Consider the following 17160-nt stretch of genomic DNA (forward strand, 5'->3'; position numbering starts at 1 on the left):
TTATATATACATATATGTTTTCATGTAACAGTAATAAAAATGTCTCTCAGAAGAGTGGAAATACATATGTTTATGTTATTTTTTTGAAAATTTGAGGGTTTTTTTTTTTTTGTCTGTTTAGAGAGAACATCCCCCCTCAAGATGCAGAGATAGGTATTCGGAATCCCTTAAAACAAACAAACAAATCTAAATTGGTAAGTTATTTTCAATCTACTTTGATTAAGGTGGTGGGGGTAAGGTCTTTATTTATTTCCCAGTTGATTATTTTTATCTTTCAAAATGTTCGTAGTCATGCCCATTTGGGAGAGTTCCAGTTAACCTTCTAAATAGCCCAGATTATCATCTGAAGACGGATGGTTCTGGTGTACCCAGTTTTACTAAAAGGTATGTTTGAGTTTTCATTTTTTTTCATTACTTGAAGGTTGATGGCAGAATGGTCTTTTATGGGGTAATAGTAATTTTGGTTAAACTTTTTTCGTGTTGTAGGCTACTAAGTCTTTAAATGCTGTCTGAAACAAAGGAATAAATGGAGACAATTATTTTATTAAAAGAACTATTTAAAAAATTAGAAAACATGGAGGGAAAAAAACTAAGTCAACATGAAGCTTTTTTTAAACTATGCATAGGGTGGGCCATGGTGGCTTGGTAGGCACAGTTCTTGCCTGCCATGCTGGAGACCCAGGTTCAATTCCCGGTGCCTGCCCATGCAAAAAAAAAAAAAAGGAGTGTGCAAAAACATTCAACTAATGGTGCTGCAATTAAGGGATAGTCACATGAAAAAAGAATGAAATGTGATCCCCAGCATACTGCATACAAAGAAAAGAAAAATATGACAAAAAAAAGACTACGCAAACACTCCTGGGGTAAAAACTGGTGTTTGAGCAGTTATGGGAAGCCTCTCTGATACGACTTTCTTCCTAGTGTGTATGGGAGCTCCCATAGTAGGTGTGCAGGGAAGTCTGGAAACAATTTCTTTTATCCAGTTAATTCTAGGGGGAAAATTGCTATCAGTGGGAAAGATGATCGATTCATTCATTTGAATTGGGAATCTAGGACTTGGAGAAATAAAGCAAGTTGGGTAGAGATGAATTATTGCAAATCACATTCAGTGTATAAATGTTTATTCCTTCAAAAGTAATGGGAATGTAGTATTGTAGCACAGCTATATGAGAACTTTTCTGGTTTATTCTTTAGTCTAACCACTATTTGTAACAGTATTTCTATTGACAAGGTTCTTCAGGTTCCAGAGAATCATTTTTCAAGTAAAACACAACTGATTATTTTAGTTGGTGTCTTCTATAATGAAATTGCTATTATACTTAGGTTTTGACTAAAGATTAACATTACAAGATCATTTTGTTTGTCAGGGTTAAGCCCCAAAACCTTAAGAAAAACTATTACTTCATCTTTCTCATCTCTATTTCAAATAAATAACTGAAAAATATAGAGATTTTCCCACTCAAAAAGTGAAAAATAAAACCAGCCATTTTCTCGATATCAGTTATAATAGACATTATGCTAGGCACTGTGGAGGCCACAAAAATTTTATACTTTAGTTTGTATCCTTAAGCTACTTGCAATCTGAAATGCAGTTTCACCAACATAATACTGTTCCCTACCCTTTTTCCACATTCATACCTTAACTCCCACCATTATTCATTAGGTGATGAAAAAGTAGGCAGTCACCCATCTGTTTTTTAGCTTTCACATTTGTATTAAAATCATGTCATTTTTAAAAATGTCTTTTTAAAACATTCATTCAGAATTCAAAAATCATTCAAAAATTTTGAAAAGAGTTTTCAAATAAAAAATAGTGTACAAAATTGTTAGAAAGCCAACTTTTTAAATGAAAATATTAGTGTACCAAAAAGATTAATTTCCAATTACATATTAATATTCTTTGTTTTATGGATAATAGACAGACCTCTGGATCAGAATGCCGTGATTTGAGTGTGCCTGGATCTAAATCAAGTGGAAATGATTCCTGTGAAATGAGAAATCTAAAGGTGTTTCAATTTTTAAATCTTTATGTGGAGCAAAGTTTCTTGATCCAGGGTTCATAGGGCTTTTTCTGAGGAAAGGGTCAATAATTTAATATCTCCAGTAGTGTTTCTCATACCCTAATATGTGCAGAACCACCAATGGGGTGTGGTTTAGAAGTCTTAGACTTTCTTTCATATTAAGGTGATAGAGCAAGTGTCAGTTCTGGGAAAACCACAAAATAGCAATTATTATGCATGTGTGTAAGCAGATTAGGTGGTCTGGCTTTGGGAATAGTTGAGAAAGTCCTACCCCCAGGTTTTGTTTGTTTGTGTTTAAACATATGATTTGGGGAAGACATCTTAGAAAAAATGAGAGAGTGAAATGTGGTCAAGGGCAGAAGTGAGGGCTTAAGTAATCAGTCTTGACTTCCTAATATGGCAGAGCAGCTTAATGTAAACTTCAAAGAAAAGAGACAATTTTAGTCCCTGGAGCACTTTGAATTTTAGGGATTATATTTTTCTGTTGTACTTGAATTAAACCCCTGGCATCATGATATGAATCTTTTCATTTTTATATTCTTTGTAATACTTCGCTCTGTTTCATGCTCTAAGCTTTAAAATATTAATTTTTTCTAATCACAGCTACCTTATAGCTACTGTCTGGATTTAGAGTACTGTCTTAGACTTACACAAATATTAATTTTGACATGCTGTTATTTTTGGTGATTAAAATTGCAACTTTCTAGCCCTCTTTTTATGTGTATATATTTTAGCAGTTGATTAATAAGCACATTGAAAGCAAATTGGCCAAATTTATGACTATAGCCTTTCCCATTGTACTAATTAATAATTCAGAGAGTTAATCTTTGCTGTGAGTTTGGAGTGTACATGTGACTATACTAGATAATATTCCTAGCGGTCTTTTCCCATGGATGAGATATTAACATATTGAACAGTGAAATAAATTAGTAATGCTGCTGTTTATGAGAGTTTATTTTTATTTGGTATCTTATTCTTTGCACGTAGGCTGTACAAAATGTCCATTCTAAGGAACCTCTGCTGTCAGATGAGAAAAGTTATGAGTTTTTTACTGATTCAGTAACTCTGAAGAATAAAACTGAATCAAGTCTTCCAACTAAATTAGAAGGTAAGAGTGACAAATAGGCTTAATTCTTTAATTAAGAAAACTACTTTATTGCTTGAGAAAGCAGAGTACCCACCTAAGAATTGAGATGTAAAAATGTGTTTATTTTTTATCTTTATCTTTGTATTTCAGTTGAATTATGTAAAATAATGGGACACGTTGAATCCTATGGCAAAGGAAGTTTATTTGCCTAAAAGCTGTGTAAAAGGAATAGCAGAGAGCAGTACAGTAGAGCTGAGTTATTTTTCTCTTGGCCCAACAAATATGCTTTCTTGAAAGGACATAAAAGTTGTATTTGTATGACAGCCCTCAATTTTCTCTTCTATCAAACATTTGACTTTTCTATTTATCATAGCATCTGTGGATGCTATGATAAATAAGTGTTAATGAGTGAGACAGGATTCCAAGGAGGTTACAATCCAGTGGGAGTATCATGAGAGTGATTAAATGAAATGCCATGAGAATTCAGAGGAGGAAGAAATTTGTATAAACTTGGTTTAAGGAAAATGAGGAAATAGTTTGTGGAGGGTATAAGAAATATGAAGAACTGTTAGTATTTAAGGGGGAAATAGCAGTAATAGAGTATTTCAAATGGAAGAGCATAAGCAAAGGAATAAAACATTTTAGGACCAATAGATGGTCCAGTACACTGAAACCTGTAACATAAGTATTATACAAATAGTTAATAGGTCTAGGTAGACTTTGAATACCAGGCTTATGTTTTTTATTTTTTTAGATGATAGGAGTCTTAGTTTGCCAGAAATACTATGACAAATACCACACAGTAGGCTGATTTGAAAACAGTTTTAAAACCTGAAAACTGACTTGAAAACGTAGTTGATGGTCTCATAGTTTTGAATGCTAGATTTCTAAAATCAAAGTCTCAAGAGGCCATGCTTTATCCTGCAGTCTGCAGTGTTCTGGTTCTGACTTGCCGCAGTCCTTGACAGACAGTTCCTTGGCTTGTATCTTTGCTCCCATCACATGGATATCTGTCTCCTTGGTCTACTCCTGGGGCTCTCTCTGACTGACTGTTTGAATTTCCTCTGCCTTATAAGAACTCCAGAGTCATGTATTAAGGCCCATCCTCGTTCAATTTAGCCTCAGTGAATCACATCTAAACTAAGAATAACATCTTCAAAGATCCTATTTACAAATGGATGGATTCACAGGCACAGGAATGCAGGTTAAGATTTGAACATGTCTTTTGTGAGATATATAATTCAATCTACAACACAGAGTACGCATTAAAAAATTTCGAACAGGATCATAAATAGGATGATCATTGTTCTTGTGAAAGTTGCCAGATTGTATGTCATTTTTTTTTCCTTTTAATAGGACTGAAGAGGAGTTTTGGGACAAAGCTAGTTTTGTCCCAAACTTGTTCTAATTTGCCTGGAACTTTCCCAGTTTTAGCCCTGAAAATTCTGCATCCCAGTAAATATTAGGCTCTAGTCATCAATTTCCCCTAAAAAAAAAAAAAAAGAAAAATGTGATTTTGATTGCGATCTAATTGAACCTATAAAGCAATTTGGGAAAATTTTACAATTGAGTTTTCTGGTCCACAAACGTGACATCCCTTTATTCATTTAAGTAGCCTTGAAACAGAATAGGTTTTTTTTGAGAACGTACATATCTTCTGTTAGATTTATTTCTAGACACCTGATTTTTTTTTTTATATTGTGATAATGAATAAAGGGGTTAAAAAATTATCCTCTGCTTATTTGTTGCTGGTATATGGAAATATGATTGATTTTTGGATGTTGATTTTAGATACAGTAAATTGCTAAATTCAGTAATTAATTCTAATATTTTTCCTATAGACTCTTTGGGTTTTTCCGTGTACACAATCATGTTTGAGACAAAGGTAGTTTTTGTTTTTTTCTCCCCAATCCTAATATATTTTATTTCTTTTTTTTGCTCTATAGCACTTGCTAAGACCTCCAATATAATGATGATTAGAAGGGATGATAAGTGGCTTTCTTACCTTTTTCTTTATTTTAAAAAGGAAAGCTTCCAATATTTTACCCTTAGTACAATGATTACTGTAGAGTTTTGTAGTTAATGTTTATCAGATTGAATGAGTTCTTTGTTATGCTACATTACTAATAGATTTTTCATGACTGGGTATTGAATTTTATCAAATATTTGTTCTGCATCTGTTGAATTGACCTCATATTTTTCTTTTTTCTGTAATGACAAATTACATTGATTGTGTTGGCTAGGGTTTTCTAGAGAAACAATATCAGCAGGAATATAAAATTTATAAAAGTGCCCCACATAACCATGGAGATATAGAGTGCAAGGTCTGTAGGACAGACCACAAGCTGGAAGCTCCAATGAAGGTCCTTAACAAACTCTCAGGAGAGCCTGGTTGGGCAACTGTGGGGATATAAGAGTCCAAAATCTGTAGGGTAGGTTACAAATTGGCAGCTCTGATGAAGGTCTTCAGTGAACTCTCAAGAGAGGCTGGCTGGCTGAAGCAGGAAGAGTGATTGTCTTTTCTGAATCCTCCTTAAAAGCTTTCTGGTAATTAGATTGTCATTCATTGCAGGAGGCACTCAAAGCTAATTGCAAATGTAATCAGCTGTGGATGCTGCCAATGTGGTTATGATTTAAGTCCATGAAATGTCCTCATAGTAACAGATAGACCAGCGCTTACCCAACCAGAAAACTGGGCATCACCACCTGGCCAAGTTGACACATGAAGCTGACCATAACATTGATTTATAAATGTTAAGTGGGCTTTGCATTTAGAAACAGATATAACCTGGTCTTAACATTATCCCTGTTACATATCATTTGCTAATTTTTTAAGGATTTTTGCATCAGTAATCATAAGAGGAATAAAATGTTGATATTCATATGAAAATGTTTTTTTTTCATATAGTAAACTAAAGGCTAATGTAGATAAAAATGTTTATGTTAAAAATCTAGAGGTCTAGGAAAAGTGGTGAATTAGCTTTTCTTTATTAATAGGACAATATGAGTGGCTGGCTCACTGGGGACACAAAGGGATGTCCAGTCTTTCCCAAGACTGGAGGTGAGCATGGCCAATCACTGGTCATAGCTTTTGATTAGCAACTTCAAATTACTGTGAGTCCATCTCTGAGGGTGGGCCCTTGTTCCAATCCAACCCAGAAAAAGGCAACAGTGCCTTTTGCTTCCTGAAGGCTGTGGGGGAAGGTTACTTGAAGATCTGTGATTGCTGGGCAAATCAAGATGGCTCAACTTTGAACAGCCATAGAAGAAGTTCTTGGTTCCCTTCCTGATACCCTCCTTAAGCTTAATAGGACCCTGTCTGTGCCACCTTTGTGGGTTCTTGATCCTTTTTCATCTGGGAAAGACTGACATGGGAACCTTCTCTCTGGTATCCCGTCCTACTCCCAGAATTTACCGTTCTGGTGAAAGCAGCTTGAGATAACAAAAAGAGTGTAAGAAACTATAGAGACTAACAGTCTAGGGCAAAGACTTGCCTGCTTTAAATACCTGAGAGAGAGAGAGATCTGTCTCCTGGGAAATCAAAGAAACAGGAAATGATGGTCACTCAAAGAAAGAAAATAAGAATCCAGAAAACACCAATGAAAAAGACAAGAATGTGGACATACCAAGCAAAGACTTTGAAAAATGATCTTGAAATTCTCAAAGATAGGAAGGAAAATAAAGAGAGAGAACGAAAGGATGTCAGGAAAACAAATGAACAGTATGAAAATCTAAGTAAAGAGATAGAAAATTTTAAAAGGAACTGAACTGAATTACTGGAGTTGAAGATCACAATAATGGAAATGAAAATGTCCCAGGAGGGTTTCAAAAGTAGATTGGTTTAAAAAAAAATGTAGATTAGTGCTGGTAGAAAAGAATCATTGAACTTGAAGACAAGGCAGCAGAAATAAGTCAAGCTGTAGGAGCAGAAATAAAAAGAATTATATAAAAAAAAAATAGCCTAAGGCACCTCTTTGATACCATAAAGGTAACCAGTATTTTATATATATATATATATATATATATTCACATTATAAGACTTAGAGAAGGAGAAGAAAGAGAAAAAGGGGCAAAAGGAATATTCAAAGAAATAATGACAGAAAACTTCTTAAACTTAGCAAAAAAATTGAATAGGCACATCCAAGGAGCCAAGCGAATACCCAAACAGGATAAACTTGAAGAAAAATATGCTCTATCACAAAATGATTGCGTTGGTTTGACACGATATGTACTCCAGAAAAATGTATTCTTAAATCTAACTCATTCCTGTTGATGTAAACCCATTGTAATTAGAATATGTAAAGAAGTCCTTCAACTTAACCACACAAAGGCAAACATCCCAATTACAGTTTGGCAAAAAATTTGACAGATATTCCTGCAAAGGAGATAAACCAATGGTCAGAAAGCACATGAAAGGTGCTTAACATCATTAGCTATCAGGGAAATGTAAATCAAAACCAAAACCATGAGATCCTACTTCACATGCATTATAGTGGATACTATTTAAAAAAACAACAGGTAATTACAAGTGTTGGAGAGGATCTGAAGAAGTAGGGATACTTATTCATTGCTGGTGGCAATATAAAATGGTGCAGCTACCTTGGAAGACAGTTTGGCAGTTCTTCAGAAAGATAAGTAAAGGTAAGTATATAATTATACTATGACCTGGCAATCCCACTACTTTTATACACCCATAAAAAATTGAAGGCAGAGACTCAAACAGCTATTTGTGCACTGATCATAGCAGTGTGATTCACAATTGCCAAAAGATGTAAAAAACCAAATGCTCATCAACCAGTGAATGAATAAATAAAGCGTGGTTTATATATGCAATAGAATATTTTTTCATCTGTATAAAAGGAATGAAGCTCTGATACATGGGATAATATGGATGAACCTTAAAGGCATTAAGTTGAGTGAAATAAGGCAGATTCAAAAGGACAAAGATTGAATCATCTCACTGATATGAAATAATAAATAATAAATATAGTAAATAAAAATGTGCTTTCATCCATCGTAACAAATGTTCCTCACCAACGCAAGATATTAGTAATAGGGTAATATTTGGGAATCCTGTATTTTATGCACACTTATTCTGTAAACTCACAACTTCTCTAATAAAGGAAAAAACTAAGAAGGTGGTTATATTGCAACTTCATAAAATTAGCTTGCTAAAAGCAAATTGTCAGCTGTCTTAAATTCTTATTTTTTTCTTAGTTTTTAAGAGCAAGATGCTAATATTTATTATAACATGTTCTATTATTTAGTCTTAGTTTTGTTATTATCCAATACTCTTGCCTTTTAATAACAACATACAAGTATTATTTCAGAAACTAAAGATCGTGAAGAACCAAAGTTTTCAGAAAGTGACCAGAAACAATGGCAATCTAAGAGAAAGTCAGAATGTGTACACCAAAATCCTGTTGCATCTTCAAATCAGTGGCAGATTTCAGAGGTAACTCGAAAGGGCGATACAGAGGTAACTTTCTTTTTATTTAAGTATAACATTGCCACCTTCTTAATTCATTTCTGAAGTGAGATGATTTTGTTAAGGGTAGTTTCCTTTATTAAATACTTTTGCATCATATTTAATGGAATAGTCTTTTTAAAGGATTTTTTAAAATCGTTCCCAAATGGCAATCTTTAGTATTCATATGTTCTATTAAAAGGATATTTTTAATATTGTTTGCCGATTGCTGATCACTGGTGCAGGGTCTGCAAACTACAGCCTATACATCAAATTTAGTTTACTTCCTATTTGTGTAAGTAAAGTTTTATTGGGACAAAAACCACCCCCAATTATCTGCTTACTGTCTATGGCTGCTTTTGTACTACAACAGTGGAGTTGTTTAGTTGCAACAGAGACCCTCTGACAAAGCCTGAAGTGATTCCTGTCCCTACCTTTATAGAAATAAATGCTAACCTCTGAGCTAGGGTAATACTTACCAAAGAATTTGATAAATTTCTGTGATCATCCTCATGGATAAAATAGAAAAATATAGACTAGATGATGTATGTGAATTTGTAATAGGTTGAATGATATGCCTAGTGGTTAGTGGCTATTTCAGAAGGAATGATCTAGTGGGCTACTGGAGAGCCATACCTACAGTGCATGGCCATCTCTCTTCATTACTTCTTTTCAGTGACTTGTAGAGAGGATAGTAAAGGCCTTAAATTCTAACTCAGAGATTCTCAAACATTTTGGTCTTGAGGCTCCTTTACGCTCTTAAAAATTTTTGAGGCCTCTAAACAGCATTTATTTAGGTGATTATATTTATCTATTTGCTATATTAAAAAGGGAAGCCAATAAATTTTCAAATATTTATTAATTATTAAAATAATAAACCCATTAAAAGTGAACTTATGCATATATTTTTATGAAAAATATCTTTCAAAACAAAAAATTGTGTGAGAAGAATGGTATTGTTTTATATTTTTTTGGGAAATCTTTTAATGGTTCACAGAAAACTTGATTTTTATATCTGTTTGTACATTCAATCTTGTCATTGTCATTATCACATATCATGTAACCTTGGGAAAATTTCATTGTATACTCATGAGAGAATGAAATGAAATGGCCAATTGTCTTAGTATTACTATGAAAACAATTTTAAGCTTGCAGAGTCCCTGAAAGGGTCTTGGGTACCACACCCACCCTGGGTTTCCTGGACCACACTTTGAGAATTCCTGATCTAAGTAATGAAGCCGATAACAAATGTTAGATGATAAGGATCCTGGCACATTGACTCATGGATCTTGTTAAACAAGCTTCTCTTTTTTTCTTTTGGAAACTTGTAAACCAATAGGATGGTATGGGGTCTCAAAACTTTGTGCATCATTAGGGAAATGCATATCAAAACCATGGAGAGCTATCACTTCACACTCACTAGGCTGCCCATAATTAAAAGGAGGCAATAGCAAGTGTTGTTGAGGATATGGATAAATTGGAACCCTTATACATTGCTATTGGGAATGTAAAATAATATAGCCACTTTGGCATAAATTCTGACAGTTCTACAGAAGGTTAAACATGGAGTTATCATATGTCCCAGCAATATCCATCAACGGATGAATGGAAACAAATTGTGGTACATGCATATAATGGAATATTATTCAATAATAAGAAGGAATGAAATACTGATACATGCTGCAACAAGTTTAACCTTGATAACGTTATAAGTGATGTTGCAAAATCTCTTCCTTTACTTTCTGGATATACCATCCTATTTCTTACTCATAACTATCATCTCTCTAAATCAACTCAACAACTGTCATCATTTTTGTGGGCTTCCATATCCCTATTCCAGTCTTATACCCTGACCTGAAAGTTCATGACCTCTTCTTTCATGACCATTTCTGTACTGTCACCTTAGCTACTGCTTCTTGTATATTCACTTCTGACTTGCAAAATCTCAAATGCAGTCATCCCATTCTGACCAAAATATTCTCCATTTTCTTTGCTCAGTAATCTTATTATAATAATTTTTAGTTATATTGTGAACACTAATATATATATATATATGAGAAAGTCTTGAGTGAAATGGAAGAGATTTATGGGCCATGATAGCTCCCTTCAAAACTTAAAAGACTGAAATATAGAAAGTAGAATACATTCATCCATTGTGTTTCTCAAAAACATAATGAGGACCAGTGGGTTGAAAATACAGAAACTGATTTCATCTAAATACTAGAAAATACTTTCTAATAGCTACAGATGTCTCAAAATTGAAGTGAACCTCATTATAGTAGTGAGTGCTCAGTTACTGAAAGTGTTCAAGTAGAATGTTGTCTATTGGTAGAAATGCTGTAGGGCAGGGGTTGGCAAACTTTTCTGTTAAGGGCTAGATAGTAAACATTTTAGGCTTTGTAGCCAGACTGTTTCTGTGGCAACTTTTCAACTCTGCTATTAAAGTGTGAAAAATGCCATAGATACGTAAAAATATGGGCATGATGGTGTTCCAATAAAACTTTATTTACGAAAACAGGTGGCAGAATGGATTCAACCCGCGGGCTATAGTTTACAGACTCTTGCTGTAGAGAATGTTCATTTGTCATTGTTTTCGGATTCTACCAGATGAATTTCATAGGCTCTGGGTCAGGAAGAAAGACTCTTGATGGCATTTTCAAATTTTACTAAATGATTAGTATTTGACCTTTTCCCTTGAACATAAAAGGTATAAAATGCAGTATTATTGATTAAAGAAAGGTTAATATTCAAAAACACAGAATACTTCTTTAGATTGTGAAAGTTCAATATCTGGTTACAGTAGCCCTGATAGAAGAGGATGTTAGAGCCTCTTTTGCTAAACAATATTGTACACCTTCCCTCTATTCATAATCAGTTTGAGCAAAATACATTATGCTTCAAAATTTGCGGTAAAGAGCAACACTAAAAAGTTATTGAATACATATGCTTATCTGTTTTTATCATGCTTTTGAATTTCTAATTTTTATTTCTTATTTGTTTTTAAAAGTTACACTATTTGTAAAATAAACTAATGAGTATTTTGAAAATCTAATCATAGTGTTTTTTCATTTTGCTTTAGCAGAAACATACCACTTTTGAGCAACCTGTTTTTTCAATTTCAAAGCAGTCACCACCAATATCAACATCTAAATGGATTGATCCAAAATCTATTTGTAAGACCCCAAGTAGCAATACCTTAGATGATTACATGAGCTGGTAATTATTTTTGGCACTTAACTGGGGAAGCAGGGTGGTAAAATAGAAGTAGTATGGGCTTTGGAGCAAGTAGATCTGAGGTTGAAACCTGTGCTGTTACATTAAAAATTTGCCAAATTCATATTATGTTTATCAACATCAGGTTTCTCATTTGTAAAACAGGGGGAAAAAGGTGACTACAATAACATATTTTAAGGATTTTTGTGAAGAAATTAGTTATGTAGTTCACATAATCCTGGAGCGTTCCAAGGTGTAAGACTGGAGTGGATGGGAATGAGGGTTGAAAGGAGATAATGGATGGGCAGTGCCAAAGGACAGAAAACACCAGGGGTATATTGCAGAAACAAATTGATGACATTTCAGTAGAAGACCTTTACAGCACTGGTTGCACTGCAGGATGGTGCAGCCACTGTGGAAATCAGTTTGGCGATTCCTCTGAGAGTTGAAAACAGAATTACCATATGATCCAGCAACCCTACTTCTTGGTGTTTACCCAAAAGATTGGAAAACAGGGACTCAGATAGTTGTAACACAAATGTTTGTAATATCGTTAATCATAATAGCCAAAAGATGGAAGCAACCCAGGTGTCCATTAGCAGATAAATGGCTAAACAAAATGTGGTATATACATGCAATGAATGCTATTCAGCCATGAAAAGGAATGAACTTCTGATACATGCCACAACATGGATAAACCTTAAAGACCTCATGATGAGTAAAATAAGCCAGACACAAAAAGGCAAAATATTGTATGATATTGCTTATATGAAACAGCTAGAAGAATCAAACATCATAGAAACAGAGCAGTTTATAGAGTAGCAGGAACCTGGAATGGGGGAGGGGCAAGGGCAGAAAGAGAAGAGTTATAGCTTAATGGGTGAAGAGTTTCTACTTGAGATAATGGAAAGTAGGAATAATGGGTATTGGTGATATTAGTGCAATATGGTGAATATATTTATACCACTGCACTGAATTATACACTTGAATATGGTTAAAATTGGGAATTTTGAATTTTATTTTTGTTAAAACAAGTTGTTTTTTTTAAAGTAATATTTGTTCCTATTGTTCTTGCCTTTATCTGAAGATAATAAATAGCCACAAAGGACAATAAAAAAAAAATTGATGACATTTCAAAGAATGGAAATAAAGGATATGGTACATCATAACTTTCAACTGGTGATTATAGTTTTTAAATGTCTTAGAAGATAACTTGGGTCCATCATGCTTTTTGTTTTTCATTTTCATAATGCAATCTGAATTTTAGTTAGAACTGCCCTTAGAGGTTGTAGCCTCTTGCCTATTTAATGCAGTTTTTAATACAGATTGCCTCATTTTATTATACTTAGACTATTTTAAAGTGATTGCTAACTAAAATAGTAATGCAGTTTTTCTTTGTGGTATTTGTTCCTTTATGCTAAGCACTGTACTTGCTGTTTAGGATAGTGTTATAGACTGTTGCCTGTAAGACAAACAAAGCACAAATGTGAACTGAACAGATTAATGCACAAATGCCAAACTCCTCTAATGGGACTGGCTTTCAAATATAGCTATTGTAGAAAATCAGTGTAAAAAATATTCATAAAATCAGCCATAGGGTGACCTTTTTCTTGGCTCAATACTTATATTTTTAAATATCATTTTTCTTTTACCAACAAAGATTTTTTTGCCTGGGATAAAAAATTACTTTCAGAAAGAATTTCCCAAAATAAAATTTTGGTGGTGATGTATCTAGAAAAAGTAAATATCAGCTATATAATGAAAACTGACTTAGATTCTATTTGATGTGGCACTTTAAAGTTTTTATCAACCTTTAAAAATTATAGGGAAATTGAACCAGAATCTTGTTTTTTTAAGTTTAGTGTTTAAATTAAAATCCTTTCTTTTGTAGTTTTAGAACTCCAGTTGTAAAAAATGAGTTTCCAGCTGCTTGTCAGTTATCAACACCTTATAGCCAACCTACCTGTTTCCAGCAGCAACAGCAGCAAATACCAGCTACTCCATTTCAAAATTTACAGGTTTGTTAAGCTTTATTCTTGATGGTATGTTAAAGTATAATAGTTGTTCTTTGTTGTTGTTTGTTTGCTTTTAATTGCATTTGGTTTTTAGGAATGGTGTTATGGACTTATCCATTCTTATTCCCATTAGGCAAAACTCTTTCCTGATATGCTGATGAGATGTGCCCCATGACTCTGAGAGGTCAAAGTTATTGAACCAGCTAATGGAGTTTTTCTCACTAACTAAAGAATGAGATTAGATTCAACTGCTTAAACAGGATTCCAAAGACTCCTGTTTAAGTAGTTGAATACAAGTTTTCTCTTGTGAACTAGGTCACTTTTTATTCTACTTAACTATTTAAGTCAGCTGATAGCAAGCAGCTTCATTTCATGGACTGCTTAATATATAATCTGTTTGAAAAATAAATGCTTAAGAATATTAGAATTGCAATATGAGATACTACTAGAGTATAGTATAAAGTGATTACAAATGAGAAAAAAAATCATTGGTTGGTGAGGCATTTATTTATTACTATCTGGAGAAAAATTAATTTTTCTGACACCAGCAACTAAAATTAGTTCCTAATAGCTATCTGAGAGGCAACTAAATCTCGGCCAGACTTCCTGGGTGTGAATCTTGGCTCCACTACTTAACAGCTTTATGATCTTTTGCAGGATATTTAAACTCTGGTTTATTTCATCATCTATAAAATGGAGATTATAAAGCTACCTATCTCATAGAATTGTTGTGAAGAACAATTAGTTGATACATATTTAACTCTCGCAAAAGATCCTGGTACTTAGTAAATAATAAATGTAGCAGTATTTCTTATGTTAATAACACAAAACAACAACAAATATTAAATACATATATTCAGTGATAAATTAGTTATAACAGGTTATAATAAATATGGAAAGAACTCATAGTTTTTTGAGGACTGGGCAATATAATAAATTATAAAGGAAAAGGAAAAGATGGATAGGTTTATCTACATTCACTCAAAAATATTTGTTGGGTGATTACTAGTATCAGACCCTGTTTGAAAGGTTTGGTAGGGAGCCTTCCAGAAGAGAACAGTATCAGAAGGAAACTGAAAAGAGGTTAACGTGTGGCTGGAGCCCAGGAAGGAGAAGGATACTGATTTCTGCTGGGTCCAAGTTTTACCCAAAGGATAGGAAGCTGTGGAAGGGATTAGAGCAGGGTACAGATGTGATTTGATTTTGCATTTGGAAAAGATAATGCAGGCTGCAGAGAGGAGGATGGACTAGGAATGTAAAGAGAGGAAGCAAAAAGAGGGGAGAAGGCCTTGATGAAGTTACAAATTAAATTTTAAAATACATATTTCATAGGCTAATGCTTTCAAATTTTTTTATTGTATGGTATAACATATATGCAAAACAAAGAAATAAAAAAACAATAGTTTTCAAAGCAATCTTCAAGTAGTTACAGGACAGATCCCAGAGTTTGTCGTGGGCTATCATACGATCCTCTCAGATTTTTCCTATTAGCTGCTCCAGAATATAGGAGGCTAGAAGGCTTGAATATTTATTTTTTTATCAACACAATCAACTTTTTTCTTTTTTTTTTTTGTGAGAAATAACATATGTACAAAAAAGCAATAAATTTCTAAGCACAGTACCACAATTAGTTGTAGAATATATTTCAGAGTTTGGCGTGGATTATAATCCCACAATTTTAGGTTTGCACTTCTAGCTGCTCTAAGATACTGGAGACTAAAAGAGATATCAATTTAATGATTTAGCAATCATACTCGTTTGTTAAATCCTATCTTCTCTGTATAACTCCACCATCACCTTTGATCTTTCTATCCCTCTCTTTAGGGATGTTTGGATTATGGCCATTCTAACTTTTTCATGTTACAAAGGTCTGTCACTAATATGTGGTAGGGTGATGAAACTATCTGATGTTCTGGAAAGGCTGGGCCCTCTAGGTTTCAGGATTTATCTAATCCAGGGACCCATCTGGAGGTTGTAGTCTTCTGGAAAGTTACACTAGTGCATAGAACCCTTGTGGAATCTTATATATTGCCCTCAGTGTTCTTTAGGATTGGCTGGAATGGTCCTGGTTGGGGTTATGATAAGTAGCAATGTCTAACTGAAGCTTGTGTAAGAGCAGCCTCCAGAGTAGCCTCTCAACTCTATTTGAACTCTCTAAGCCACTGATACTTTATTAATTACACTTCTTTCCCCCCTTTTGGTCAGGATGGAATTGTTGATCCCATGGTGTCAGGGCCAGATTCATCTCTGGGAGTCATCTCCCACGTTGCCAGGGAGACTTTCACTCCTGGATGTTATGTTCCATGTAGGGGGGTAGGGCAATGATTTCCTTTGCAGAGTTGGGATTACAAAGAGTGAGGCCACATCTGAGCAACAAAAGAGGTCCTGCCGAAGAAACTCTTAGGCATACCTACAGGTAGGGTAAGCATCTCCACTACCAATATAAACTTCACAAGAGTAAGCCTCAAGATCAAGGGCTCAGCCTGTTGACCCATGTGTCCCTGTATTTGACACAGTATCATATCCTGCTGGTAAAGTTTAATAGTTCCATATTTTTTCTCCCCTGCCTCAAGGGGCTTTGCCAATACTTTTTTATTATCTGCTTTATTATCTGCTTATTATCTTACTCTAGGATGCATCCAGGCATTATATTAAACTGGACAGGATTAAAGGACCTCTTTCTTATTCTGGGCTCTCTATGTTTCGATTATTCAAATGAGCTGTACAGATAGGGTGAGTTAGATTATGTGCTACAGAAAACTTCTGTGCCAGACCAAATAGAACTTTTTTCCTTTGGTCTCAAAGAATATTTATGGTTCTAAAATATAAACATGGTCTTCCTTACCCCTATGTTCTGAATTACTTTAACTCCAACCTGATCAGCTTCATTCTTATCTCTAAATATCAGGTTACCCAGATATATATAAAACAGCCTCTCTAAATCCAAAAATAGTAATTACCACTTCAGACTCAATGTGTCTGCTATAAAAGCTTACAGTCTAGGCTCTTATTTTCTTGTAAGCATTTTCTAGAAGAGACCATGCCATTGTTCTTTTGTTTCTGGCTTATTTTGCCTCACCAAATGTCCCACATGTTCGTTCACATCGTTGCTTGCCTCATGACTTCATTCTTTTTTCTAGAAGCACATTCATTCATAAGTAATACACCATCATTCGCCAATCTACTTCTCAGTCAGTGCATCCTTCAGCCACCTGCATTCATCAGGGATCATGTACAGTGCCCAAAGTCCCCAGTCCATCAACACTCTCAATTTTAGATAATTTCATTGTTCCCAAGAGAAAGAAAACCAATAAACACACCCTCACCAAATAGGGAATATGAACTTCCTCTTAACTC

At 34.3% G+C, this 17160-nt stretch overlaps 1 protein-coding gene across 10 annotated transcripts in view; it reads left to right on the forward strand.

Moving 5' to 3' along the window:
- LOC143684891 (dual specificity protein kinase TTK) overlaps positions 1 to 17160 on the forward strand; it is a 99302-nt gene that overhangs the window by 8605 nt on the left and 73537 nt on the right. For 8 of the 10 annotated variants that reach the window (XR_013176240.1, XR_013176239.1, XR_013176238.1 and 5 more), the window contains 7 exons: positions 122 to 194; positions 290 to 384; positions 1919 to 2006; positions 3009 to 3129; positions 8439 to 8587; positions 11655 to 11791; positions 13680 to 13806. Coding sequence is in view for 7 of the 10 variants with exons in the window: in XM_077162303.1 (XP_077018418.1) it covers positions 122 to 194; positions 290 to 384; positions 1919 to 2006; positions 3009 to 3129; positions 8439 to 8587; positions 11655 to 11791; positions 13680 to 13806 (790 nt within the window). In the remaining 3 variants the exon portion in view is untranslated. The remainder of the gene's footprint in view (positions 1 to 121; positions 195 to 289; positions 385 to 1918; positions 2007 to 3008; positions 3130 to 8438; positions 8588 to 11654; positions 11792 to 13679; positions 13807 to 17160) is intronic. The other 2 variants (XM_077162306.1, XM_077162307.1) reach the window with 2 other exon arrangements.

This window comes from Tamandua tetradactyla, chromosome 5 (genome assembly GCF_023851605.1).
Source record: "Tamandua tetradactyla isolate mTamTet1 chromosome 5, mTamTet1.pri, whole genome shotgun sequence".
Taxonomy (NCBI): domain Eukaryota; kingdom Metazoa; phylum Chordata; class Mammalia; order Pilosa; family Myrmecophagidae; genus Tamandua; species Tamandua tetradactyla.